The sequence below is a fragment of the Epinephelus moara genome, chromosome 24 (assembly GCF_006386435.1).
Source record: "Epinephelus moara isolate mb chromosome 24, YSFRI_EMoa_1.0, whole genome shotgun sequence".
Taxonomy (NCBI): Eukaryota; Metazoa; Chordata; class Actinopteri; order Perciformes; family Serranidae; genus Epinephelus; species Epinephelus moara.
Genome location: NC_065529.1, coordinates 43570588 through 43583792, shown reverse-complemented (window position 1 = coordinate 43583792; position 13205 = coordinate 43570588). Strand labels below are relative to the sequence as shown.

Below are 13205 nucleotides of genomic sequence, written 5' to 3'. Positions count from 1 at the left end.
CTGTTGCCTGTTTGAAGAGAAATGTCCCAGTTATGGAACACACTCCCTGAAATTGATCAAGGAAAGATAGATTGTCATTCTTGGATTCAAATATTTCCTCCTGACATACTTGGATAAGCGCAATGGCTAATCAACTCCTTTCCTGCAGAGAGATTTCATGAGATCAACACTATCTTAATACTGTACCAATTAGGGATGCACCAATTTATCCGCAGGCTGATATCCCCCTAGTTGACTGCCATGGGACTATCAGCAAGTAAGATGACATTAGGACAAACAAAGATCTTCCTCAGGATTCTTTCGGAGCAAAAAGATGCAGTTAACTCACTATTGTTGTGTCAGAGGACGCGGCCCATCATTTACTGATAATGCTACATTGTTAACAACGAATCAGCGTTAAAATCAGCAGGAGGAGAGCTAGTTAGCGTTAGCTCTAAGTAGCCAGTGGCCGCAACTAACTGCTCACAGAGGTTGCATTTAGTGACATTATTATGTGTTCAAGCTCTATTCAGTTGAAAAAAAGTGTATCAAGTGAAGGTAAATTAATATGTTCTCATGATGTGTTCAGTTTGATCTTGTAAAATGTATTTTTTGGTGAGGAACTTTAAAAAGTACAGCTGTTGAAAAGAGAAATTTGTTGTATATGTATATATAGTAAAAACGCTTTTAAAGGCGATTATTTTTTTTAAAAGATCTTTTTCTTGTGAAAGGTTATATTAGAAGTTGTTTCATGTATTGGTAGGATTGAATTTGCGCTCATTCAAAGTTCATGTATTGAAGGGCTTAATTAGGCTATTTTAAAACAGTTCAGTTCATTTATTTATTTCAGGGGTAACGAAAAAACAGGCTTGTTGTCACCATCCACAGCTTGTGACAATGGAAACGCAAAAGTAACCATACTAATCCGTAATTAACTGAACTGAACTAACCAGACTTTTTGGTGGAAAGAAAGCCTGATGCTCATATGTACTATACCGGCCATTAAGTGATTTCTTCATAGTGTGATGACATTGTAAGACTTGGAGCAAACAGTCTTTGTTCCGTGTAAAAAAATACTTCCTAAGATCAGCTGAGTCTAATATGAACATGAAATAATATAGATTAATGAGGAGTTACTCGCTACAACATCTTTTGAGGTCTTTGTGTTTGTTAGTTAAGCTAACACAACCAAGCTAATAATGTTATTATCACTTTATTTTTTATCCCAGAGGGAGTATTGTGTATTGTCTTGCAAAAGTACAGGTGCTAGTAGACGTAGCTACATTGTACAAGGCATTACATGAAAAAAAAGGATGAATTTATTGCATCACTTATTACATTTTGTGTAAATCTCGCATTGAATGTAACTCATTTGACATGTACTGTAATTTGAGTTTCTTTGCTAATAGAAATAGTTATGCTTCTTCACTTTCTAGACCCTCTTTAGTACTAGGTCAGAAGGTTCTAAAATAAATTCTCGAAATGGAGCAGATAAAGTTAATGAAACGTGTGTGTCTATGTGTGTGTAGGAGCAGACGGCGGGCAGCGTCAGCAGTTTGGAGGGTTTCAGTCCCAGCTCCCACAGCGGGGAGATGAATCACCACGGAGGTAGAGGAGGGGGGCTGGGGAGGAGAGCATACGAAGAGGAGGAGGAGGAAGAGGGGGAGATCCCGTGGGTCCTCATTCCCATTACAGGTCGGTATGTCTGTCTGTCTGTCTGTCTGTCTGTCTAGCCAGGATATATGTTAAAAACATCCTAATAGTTGTCACCTTATTTTCAGGTCATTATACACTGTTGAAAACATACTTATTATATTACATTCAGTTTTTGCCGATATACCCCCCTAAATCCTACACATTGAACTTTTAATATAGATAAGGTGGAACTAATTTTAACACCTCCTCTAATGCACAAGTTTTATTAATCAAAATTCTCTTCGGTATCTTCAATTTCATAGCATAAAAGATGAGATGATTTTCAGTTTTATATATTTGTAGTTTTGTAGACTGTGTTCATACAGTGTAATACAGATGTGTTTGAAATGTTTTAATTTTGTAGTGAAAATAGTTTACTGAAGTGGCCAGTGGGCAAAATGCTACCTCAGACCCCAGCAGGAGGATTCTGTGATTGTGTCTGTCTTTGACACTTGCACCTCTTTGGGGTATAAATTGAACTGTGACTTCTGCCGTACTTTTACACCCCTGAACTGTATGATATGAAATACAGAGTTCTGAGTCTTAAACATGAAGAATATGTTTCTGTACTACGTGTGGTTTGCATTGGTGGTTTTAAAGGAGCAGACTGCAGTGTCACAGAAGTGACCAGAATGAAAAGTAAACTTCATCTCTGTCTGCAGGTCTGTGTTCACCGAGGTACACCCACAGAGACAGAAACATCCCTCAGGACCCTCGCTTCCAGCATCTCACCCCAGCAACAAGCATCACCACAACAACCAAACCTCCCAGGAAGAGCCCCACCCCGTCTCCTGAGCGAAGCCCTCCTCCCTCCCCCTTCCAGTGCCAATCCCCTGAGCCCAGCCCTCCTCGCTCCCCCTCCCAGTGCCCATCACCCGACCCCAGCCCTCCGCCTTCACCCTCCCAGTGCCCGTCTCCAGAGCCCAGTCCGCCCCCCTCCCCATCTCAGTGCCCGTCCCCTGAGCCCAGCCCTCCTCCCTCTCCCTCCCAATGCCCGTCTCCACAGCCCAGCCCTCCCCCTTCTCCTTCCCAATGCCCATCTCTTCGGGTTGGCGGCCCCCCCTCCTCCTCACGGTGCCAGTCCGAGGAGCCTAACAAGCTCAGACCGTTTAACAAGGATCACAGTGGTGCTAACAAGGAGCAGTTAACCCGCACAGCCTCCAGGGAGGTTGCAGGTAACCTCACCCACACTCAGCTGGTCTCTGGCTCTACCTGTTGCACCTGTTGAAGTTTTAGACTTTAATGCCACCCGCTGTTTTTCTGCCATGTCATGGATATTTGCCATTTTACAGTTCACCCACATTTATTTCCAGTTGCAGTGTTTGCTGAAGCCTGTCAGAAAGAAAATAGACATAGATTTGTGGTTGTTGCAGTTCTGTGTTTTCTGACCTTATGCTTTTCAGTGCTGAATTGATTTTGTTATCCTTTAGTTTATAGTTAAGTGATGACTGCAACGGCCTCAATTTGGTTTGTTATATAAGACAAGCTCTTAATGCTGGGGTAGGCAGAATTTTTTGTGTGTGTGTGTCATAGGGCAAAAATCTCATAATAAGTCTCAGCTTATTGTCATTCAAGTGGACTAAGAGAAGACCAGACTACTGCACTTTTGCTAAGCTCTGTTTTCAGGCTTTTGTAAATGCAGATGTGCGTGCACGTCCAAGGCTGTTGCCTGTGACTAATTTAGCTCCATGCTTATGTAGCAAGCTAGATTCTCGAATCACAGTGTGTCAACTCAAAGGGCTTCACAGGCCCACGAGTCCACTAAGAAAATAGGATGGTAATTTTCATTGAATTTTAGCTATGTAACAGCATCATGTTAACAGTAATGATCAGAATGATTTAAAAGAATCATTAGTCTGGTGGGAGGGGCTTACGACCAAGAGGGGAGATCTTCAAGAGGAGGGTGTATTTTCAAACTGCCTACCCCAGCTTTAGGTTTCACTGTGTGATGTATGCACATAAAATTAAATTAGTCAGTTCAGGTGTTCTGTGGCGCCAATGGTTGTAGAATGAACAGGTTTTGTTTTGTTTACTGTGTATAAGTAGCTTTACATTTACTGGACTTAAAAGATAACTTTGGTATTTTTCAACCTGGGCCCTATTTCCCCATGTGTATGTGTGCGTATGATTCATAGAACGAGTTGCCGCGAAACAAGCTAAAACGGTAACGGGGGCAAATGCGTCCCGTATAAGTTTGCGCATTAAAAGTACTTTCTTTCGCCACTGACCGGTTCAGATTGCCAGTGTTATCTCTGTAAATAGCATAGTAAGCGTTTCCCTTACCTCTGGGCTGTGTGTGACGTCATCTCGCGAGAGCTTTGCTCCACTGTGTCTGTAGCTCTCTCTACTCGTGGGGCAGCCGTTTTCTTGAGGAAGAGGTGTTTCGGGATTGGATGTCTTCTCTTCTTCGGCTGGCAGTAGTCATCTTGGGAGAAGTGAGCACTACAGACCCGATGGTCTGCAAGGCGCAGTGTCTGGACAGGAGTGTTAGCATCCATTTGTAGCACAACTAACCACAACTTCAGCATCTCGCCGTCCGACAAAGGCAGTCTATGAAAGCTGTACGGGGTGTTGCGCAACATCCTGTTGTTACAATTTGGATAAGCACAAACACGAACCATTGTTTTCAATCAATGCAGTAAAACTCTCAACTGTACTCCGGGACAACCAGCGCCACTCTGAGCGGCGCTCTGCATGGCTCCTCTGTTTTCTTCCGGCAACAAGCAAAGCTCTCGCGAGATGACGTCACAGCCCAGAGCAAGTGAAGGGTCAGGGAAACGCTTAGTATGCTATTTACAGAGATAACACTGGCAATCTGAACCGGTCAGTGGCGAAAAAAAGCACTTTTAATGCGCAAACTTATACGGGACGCATTTGCCCCCATATCTACCGTTTTAGCTCGTTTCGCGGCTCGCGGCTGCATCCACCTCCCTCAATACTGAACCAATTTTAAAACGAGTTGTACCTATGAATCATACACACACATACACATGGGGAAATAGGGCCCAGGTTGAAAAATACCGAAGTTATCCTTTAAACATTTAACATGATAAGTGACAAGTTATGGGGAGAACCAACCTAAGGTGTGTTTAAGTGTCTCAAGAACAGCTTCAACTTGCCTCAAATCCTTTACATTTCACCTGCTGAGCTTCTTATTTGTATTAGGCCTTGACCACATTCTGCACTTCACTATAAATAATGCCACAGCACTCGGGACGTGTTTTGTTGTACCCAGAATGCATCTTTTGTGTTTCCGATCTAACATAGTCTGCCTTCTGCAGGAGTGTCCACAGACAGAGAAGAGAAACCTCAGGGGGCAGAAAAGAAGAAAGAAGAGCCGCCAGTTTCTGCATCCATTCAGCTGTCTATACCTCCAGCTGTAGAGAGGAGGACGAGCTCCTCACCACCACCCACTGAGCGAGGGAAGAAAGATGCGAAGGGGGAAGCGGCTGATGTGAAGGAGGTACAGGCAGAACCTTTAGAGGAGGAGAGAGAAACTCACTCAGTTGAGAAAGTGCAAAAACAACGGGAAGAGGAGGCCAACAAGGGAAAGAGAGCCGAGGAGGAGGTGGAGGAGGGGGAGTTGGTGGAAATGATGCATGTGGAATCAAGTGATAATGAGAAAAAAGGAGAGCTGAAGGAACTTGGAGGTGGCTCTTTGTTTTCTTTGCCTGTCTCCTTACCTCCCTCTGGTCTCGACAGCATTGTAGACAAACGTCTGGCAGACTTCTCTTCTAAGATGGAGCTCCTCTTGCAGGAGGAGAGCATCCATTACAGCTTCCCACAGTCCCCCCACTCCACCTCCAACACAGAAACCACTGCACCCAAGCACACACTCCCACAGGCCCTCATATCTCAGTTTTCACAGTATGTGTCTTTCTACAACCCCTGCCCCCCGGTCCAGGACTACGTTAGCTCACTACAGGACCGCATTAACAGCATGCTGATAGAGTTTGATGACAGCTGTCTGAGCCATAGGCCCAGCACCAGCCAGCCTGATGCTGATGCCACGTTGGCGAGCAAAGTTAGTGATTTTGTGTCTAGCATTCGAGCAGCTAATACTACCAGAGACGATGATGGTTCCGGTTGTGAACTTACAGCTGCTGATGTCGATGGTTCACTCAGTCAAAACCCTGCACTCTCCAGAGGAGTTGAAGTGTTTCTGCCACATCCAACCACCAGTCAGATTTCTGATACTGCAAACAACAGGATCCCCGCACCATCTCATGTCACTTTATCTGTTCCTACCTCTGCGTCTGGTTCTGTCTACAACACTTCCGTCCTCATCCCTCCTTCTACCAGCTCCCCACAGTCGCACTGGGATCCACTGTCAAGTCACTCTTCAGAGATAAGTAGAACAGTCGCTCATGACATCAGACAAACACAAGACAACAGCATTACCAGGACTGTACATTTTACCCCTGGTGTAGAAGGTGGGAGTGTTCTTGGGGGTAAAGACTGTGAGGTGACTTTGTCCGGGTTCGGCGGCGTCTCTAAGCCCTTGATAGAACTGTCACACTCCTCTGAGTCGGTCTCGAATCCGGCTCCTGTGTCTGTGCCCGGGTCCGCCACAGGCCCCGCTCCCCCAGCAGCTGCTCTGAGCTCCCTGATCAGCCAGCTGCAGCCAGAGGTGTTCAACAGCCTGGTGAAAATCATCAAAGACGTCAAGAGAAACTCCCTGCAGTTCTACCTCCACAGCACTGAGCCAGGGGACCAGGTCCACGAAGACGTCAAGGTAACCTGAAGGGTGAAGGGATCAGTCCAAACTGGAATGTAATGGCTGAGATTCATTTGACGTCTAGTTTTGCTTCGATCGTGTATCTCTTTAAAAAATTCATTTGAAAAGTCAGCCCTTAATGATGTATAATTATTACATGTACTCTCATGTTGTAGGAATACCTGTTGAAGCAGGGTAACTCTGAGCAGAGTCCTGTGGCCTTTCTGAACCAAGAAAACTGTAACAACAAACTGCTGGTCATCATTAAGAACAAAGACATAGCTGGACACATACACAAGGTACGTCTGGATAATCTGTTTAACAACTTCTGACTTCACTCAAAGGTCCACAGAGGGTCAGTTCTGTGTTGCGTTGTGTGTGTCAGCTGTTCTATGAGCCAACAGGCAGATCCAACCTTATTTTTTTCTGAGCATCTTTGAGCCGGCTTCCTCACTAACTATGCTAGCTGTTATGCTACTTAGTTTCTTCAGTTGCCAGATGTTGTAATTGTGTCCAGTAGTCACTCTCTGTCACTCTCTGTCACTCCACAAACCAAACAAACAAACCCTTGTGGTTTTCCATGCTGGACAGATTTACTGGATGACTAACACAAGATTTTATGTGTTTGCATACACATCAGATCCCTGGTCTGGTGTCTCTGAAGCGACAGGCCTCTGTGGTGTTTTTGGGAATCGATACACTGGACGACATCAGGAACAACAGCTACAACGAGCTTTTTGTCTCTAGAGGCTGCATCATTTCAGACGAGTTAGTCCTCAATCCAGACTTCATCACTCCCGGTAGGTCAGGATTAAAAAAGCAGTATTCAGCTGAGTGTATTTTTAGGTTATTGTAGTGGCACATTTTTTCTTTCACATGTCCCACTTAACACATAAAACTGGGAATCTTATTTTGAGGAAATACAAATTAATTTTGTGTTAAAAATATAGCCAGTGTTTTTTAAAATTACGAGACTAATGCACCACTGGTAGTGGAATTGTTGTTTGTATTTATTTAACTGATGTGTTGATTACTGACATGATGTTCTGCAGATCGACTGGTTGCACTGCTGATGTTGCTGGAGCAGCATAGTTCAGTTCCAGATAGTGTCTGGAGGTGGAAAGTTCACTGCAAAACCCACAAGAAATTAAAGGAACAAGCCAGGTACTGATTCTGTGTCTGCACTGTGTAACGGCCCACACTACAGCACACCAGACACAAGATGAAACTGTAATATGTTTAATGACCAAATGGATTTACAGCCTCTCTCATTTGATTAAGAGGCTTAAGCTTTAGTCACTACATGTCTAGGCATGGCATAATATTGTTACTTTCAGAAGCCTCATCATTGCCATCATGGCAGCATGTTGGTGTTTTTATTTTTTCAATAAGCACATATTTATATAACTATAGACCAATCACCAAGCCAGAAACAGAAGCACAGTTAAAATGCTCTCCACTACGTCCTGTAGCTGGAATCCAGATCAGATGGACCCTAACTTATGGCTGAGACTGTTTTGAAGCACAGACAGTAAAAAAAAGTCTTGTATGGTGTTGGTTTGGTCGTCAGGTTCAGGAGAGATGCAGCCAACCTGCTGGAGGTGCTGTCAACCTATCAGAAGCGACAGATTGTCGAGTTCCTCCCATATCATGACTGTGACATGAACTATCAGTCACCTGACCTGAACTGTCTGATGGAGCTCCAGGCCCGATACACGCAGTACCGGCACACAATCTTCCTGACCGGTACGTACATGTTCGCAGTGATAACCAGATGAGCTGCTGAGATTTGAAAATATAATTTACCTGTAGCACTGATGTTACTTGTCTTTTTCACTCAGAGCATAATTTTGAGATGTTCCCTGCCTACTCCAACGGCATCATCGTGGCCACTAGTGAAGAAATTCTGCACAACTTCACCAGGCTGGTTGGTTGCCATGACATCAAGGACAGGCAGCCAATCACAGGTGACATGCTGGCTCCCAAAGGTCAGTTATGGTGTCTGTGAAATATGTGAAACATTCAACAAGCACAGCCATCTTAGTAGACTTGAACATTATTCTCAGTATAAATGCCTGAGATCTTCAGAGTACCGATTTTGCATTGAACTTCTTTATCATTGTCAAACTTGCAATGTACAGTTTTTACAAAAAAAACATCAAAATTGGTGCAGCAGAACCAGAGATGTCGTCTTTTTTTATTTCATGCATTGTTCTGTTTTTGGCAAAACCTGGTGCCTACATTACCCACAATGGCACTTGACTTAATTCAGATATTCAGCCAAGTTATGCATATGGCAGTTAATGTAGCCTCAAGCAGAGAGGAGCAGCAGGTTCCAAAGGTCTGGTAAGCTCGCTACCCTCTAACTCCATTACCCCAGATTTTTTTTTAAATTTAAGATTCAGACTTGTAGTCGTTAACCCAAACTAACGCTGACTCCAGTGACATCACTTGAGGCAATTTATCAGCGTTTGTGCTAGGGATTATTTTCATTATCAAAAAATTTGCCCATTGTTGTCTCTATTAATCTTTTATTTTTTATTTTATTTTTTTAAGATATTTTTTTGGCCATTGTGCCTTTAATGGACAGGTAAGCGTGAAAGGGGGAGAGAGAGAGGGGGGATGACATGCAGCAAAGGGCCACAGGCTGGATTCGAACCCGGGCTGCTGTGGCAACAGCCTTGTACATGGGGCGCCTGCTCTGCCACTAAGCCACCAACGCCCCATCTATTAATCATTTTGTCAATGAAATATAGAATAGAAAATTGAGGGGAAAAGTCTTGTGTAATCTCCCAGAGCTCAAGGGGATGTCTTCAGATGGTATGTTTTACTCAACCAACAGTCCAGAAACCCAAAGCTCTTCATTTTGTATCATGTATGACCATGAAAAGCACAAAATTCCCACATTTCTGAAGCAAGATACCAGCAAATGTTTGGCATATTTGCTTAAAATTGAGATGGACCTTTTTAACATACCCAGTTATGTCGTGCAATTTCTTGACAGTAAATGCCAAAAAAATACAAAAATTCAATTTCTTTGTGTTCTCACATCAGAATCCAATCATGCTTTCTTCTTGTAAAACAAAATATGATTTGTGTTTACATAAGCTAGTACCAACTAGTTTCAGCCAATAATATCATAACATCCACCCATAAATCTTTCTGCAACTTCAGGCACACATACATGTAGCTTACTTGCTGCTTTGGTGTGTCTCAGTTTCTCCCGAAATACTGTGGTTACAGACCCACTGGCTTGAATTGAGTCACTTGAGGAAAGTGGTAACTGTGACATCTCCAGATTATGCATACGACATTTCACAGTGGACTGCTTCAGCAACTACGTGGAGCATATGATGCCTGTCATAAGAATTTGTTTGTAATGACCTTTAAAGCAAATAGAGACCGGAGCTGAAATATCAAAGTTTAACAGAATTTATTATCTTGTACAAGAGGAGTGTTTCACAGTGCAACACACAAGATGAGGTTACAGAGAAAAGGCTCCCTGAGGAGCATCTACTGCAAGCTTTTATACAGTACAATTGGGCATTGGAGTTCGGGTGTTTCAGTTCCCCTAATCTATCAAGTACAGACTTCATAGATAACAATGGTTTTCAGTTGGTGTGACGTCATGTCACACTGTCCTCCAGATAACACTGTCCCCCTGTCTCCGACCCTGTGTTTCTCTCATTTCCTCTTGTAGATATAGTGACGGACTCCCCTTATCCTTAACTGCCTGCTGATGTTGCAGTTGCTATAGAATGAAACGGAACGATCCTCCAGACTTGCGCAACACAATGGCATGCTTAAACAATGTGATCATAATTTTTATAACAATGCCCTTTGTCTTTTTCTCCCTGACAGATACTACCTATCGTCCTGTTGGTATTACATGATTGGGGTTTCACTGTTACGACCATTATGATATGGCCACTTTTCAACAATCACATCACATTCCCCCCAACATTGTATCCCACCTACCTATGCTGTTTCATTTGGAAATTTGTTACGATACCGAAGCGAAATACTCACAGAATGTTTCATCTGGACTTTAAAAAACTGACTAAAATAGTTTTATATAATAATAATTATATTAAATTATAAATGGTAAATGGACTGCGCTTGTGTAGCGCTTTTCTAGTCTTTTGACCATTCAAAGTGCTTTTACACCACGAGTGGCCGAGGCTACATGGTACCACCTGCTACTCAGGCATCAAAAGCAATTTGGGGTTCAGTATCTTGCCCAATGATTCTTCAACATGCAGACTGAAGGAGCCGGGGATTGAACCACCCAACTTGTAATTAGTGGACGACCAGCTCTATCTCCTGAGCCACAGCAGCTCTGTGTGAAGTTTTTTTCTCACTTATCCAGTAGTGTGTTCTTATTCTACTTTGTTTTCTACTCAGTGTTCTCTTCTGTCCTCAGGTCTCGGGCGGCAGCTGAGTCATAGTGACTCTGTGTCAGGCTCTGAACGCTCTCCTTCTATCTTCCCAGACCACATCCATCCTCTCTCCTCCCATGACCAGCCCCAACATCTTCTCCAGCAGTCCGGCTCCATCCTCCCCACTCTCCCCCATCTGTCTGACCAGCTCGTCCCAGACGCCTCCTGTAAGGAAGGTGTCATGCCCCACTCAGACTCAGACTTGGAGGTTCTCCGACTGGCCATCACACAGTTACGGGCTGAGCGTCAGGCACAGCTGCAGCAGCAGTTGGACTCTCAGGCGGAGTTGAGCATCAACTCCTTCCAAAGCTTCGTCCCCAATCTCGTTCCTACAGGAGGCAGTCAAACCACCAGCACCCCTCTTTTAGCTCAAGGAGGTCCAGCCAAGTCGGTGGAGGTCCCTCGTGACAGGAAAGCAGTGGCAGCCACTCTGGATTTAATCCACTCAAGGTTACAGCAGGAGCCAGTAGAGGAGAGGAGGGAGGGCAGAGCAGAGACTCCCACAGGTGGATGGAGGAGTGGAGAAAGTCGAGGAGGAGGTGGAGGAGGAGGAGAGGCTGGAGATCAGAGAGCTGGTACTCCAGTAAGAGTGGAGGGGTTACTGGGAGAAAAGCGGGGTCCAAGTAAAAGTGACACATCCACCCCTTTGCCTAATCAAAGCACAGCTGCAGTGACAGGACTGAGTACCCAGACAGACTCAACCAGTAACGGGAGCGAGAACGCAGACCAACAAGAAGAACCTTTACTTCCCAGAGTAGCTGCACATGCGGCAGCCTCCTGCAGTACCACCGTTTGTCCTGCAGAGAGTGACAGATCGGGGTTAGTAACTGATTACTGCCCTTTGTCTACAGCTCATTTTGTAATACAATGGAATCTATAACATCTAAACTGGTGAACTTGCTACAGAGACATAGAGACACTGAGCTGTTCAGCCCCCCAGGCAAGCTTTACTGACTAGAACTGGATATTGTTTAAAATGATTTAACTCTAAAGTCGATACAATACAATGAGTTCTCATACCAGAACTTTGTCTAAATAAAACACAGTCTTAATTTGGCAAATTATGATTTAAATCAGGAATACGTAGATCATAAATCTGAGCAGATATATTCAGTGTCAGTAAATAACGTTTGTATATTGTGTTAATACTCCTACAGTTTAACAGCTTCATTGTGTGTTGCTGTTTTGAAAACACACTGTCTTCATGATTTCTCTCCTGCAGTTTGCCTGTATGTTGCTGCTGAACTTCTTCCTGTTTTCTTCCTATAGAGACACACACTCAGGCCAGGAGAAGCCAATAAGAGAGGGAGCACCACCTGACAACAGCACTACTAGTGGCACAAAGGTAAGGGAGTATCATTATTTCAGCAACCCAGAAGGGCAACTGTGAGCTGGGTCAGAGGGACTCCAAAATGTAACGCTGTATAACCATTCACAAGTACTCAGCGAGTTACTAAGACTTCTTCGCTACCTCCTGACAAGCTGCTAGGCTGACAGGGTTGTTCAAGGATTTATGGAGTGCAGCAGCACAACGAGGCGAGAGAGAAAGAATGAATAACTTAACTCCAGTGTCTCTAACCACCAGATACGATAATAACAACAATAACAGCAGAAATTATTATCAATAATATCAGTATGTGTTAGAGACACAGTCTAATATTGAACTGTGACCGAGACTTATAAGCAGTGCCAAGATTAACACTCATTATTCATGGCTGAATTCACGTTGCTATCTGTTAAAAGGAGCTTTACTGATTTTCAACCAGCTCTGTGTCCCTGCTCATCTGCCAGAGCAGGGAGCTTGCAGCACTGCAGTATGTGGTGAAGCCAGACACCATTCATGTGCACATACTGCCCACCATGCAATGACAGAGCTGGTTGAAAGTTGGCAATATTTCCCTGCAACTACCAGTATTGTTTTTTCCGAGCTGCTGTAGCTGTCATAATTTACGAAAACGGAACTTTAGTGGCTGTAGATGCTCCAGTTCAGCCTGCGTAAACCCAGGGTGGGGGATCTGATCCCAGACTGCTCCCGCCAGATCAACAAACTTTAGTGCTTTGGAGTCTCCAAGCAGTGTGGAGTTAAGTGAAAGGACTGTGTGGTGTGTTAGCTAGCTAGCAGCAGTGTCTTTCATTGGCGCCGACTAGTTTATAAGTTTTTGCAAATTCACGTTTAAAGGGAAATTTCGGTTTATTTCAGCCTGTCTCCTATCGTCCTAAATTTGTTTCAAGTGACTAGTGACATAAAAATAATAGTTAGCATGTTAGCCGTTAGCCTAGATACAGCTGGGGTGCATAGTAGCGTCAGACCTGTTAAAACGTAAGTGAACGGGCATACTTCAAGTGCAAAGTTAGTCCACTAAACAAGCTTTTTT

At 44.0% G+C, this 13205-nt stretch overlaps 1 protein-coding gene across 3 annotated transcripts in view; it reads left to right on the top strand.

The window, feature by feature from the left end:
- The window catches only part of tasora (transcription activation suppressor a), a 47000-nt gene that overhangs the window by 25732 nt on the left and 8063 nt on the right, over positions 1-13205 (top strand). For 2 of the 3 annotated variants that reach the window (XM_050039084.1, XM_050039082.1), the window contains exons 19-28: positions 1509-1674; positions 2337-2849; positions 4956-6409; positions 6568-6690; positions 7032-7191; positions 7444-7555; positions 7962-8137; positions 8233-8379; positions 10815-11649; positions 12100-12175. In XM_050039084.1, the coding sequence (XP_049895041.1) occupies positions 1509-1674; positions 2337-2849; positions 4956-6409; positions 6568-6690; positions 7032-7191; positions 7444-7555; positions 7962-8137; positions 8233-8379; positions 10815-11649; positions 12100-12175 (3762 nt within the window). The remainder of the gene's footprint in view (positions 1-1508; positions 1675-2336; positions 2850-4955; positions 6410-6567; positions 6691-7031; positions 7192-7443; positions 7556-7961; positions 8138-8232; positions 8380-10814; positions 11650-12099; positions 12176-13205) is intronic. The other variant, XM_050039083.1, reaches the window with a different exon arrangement.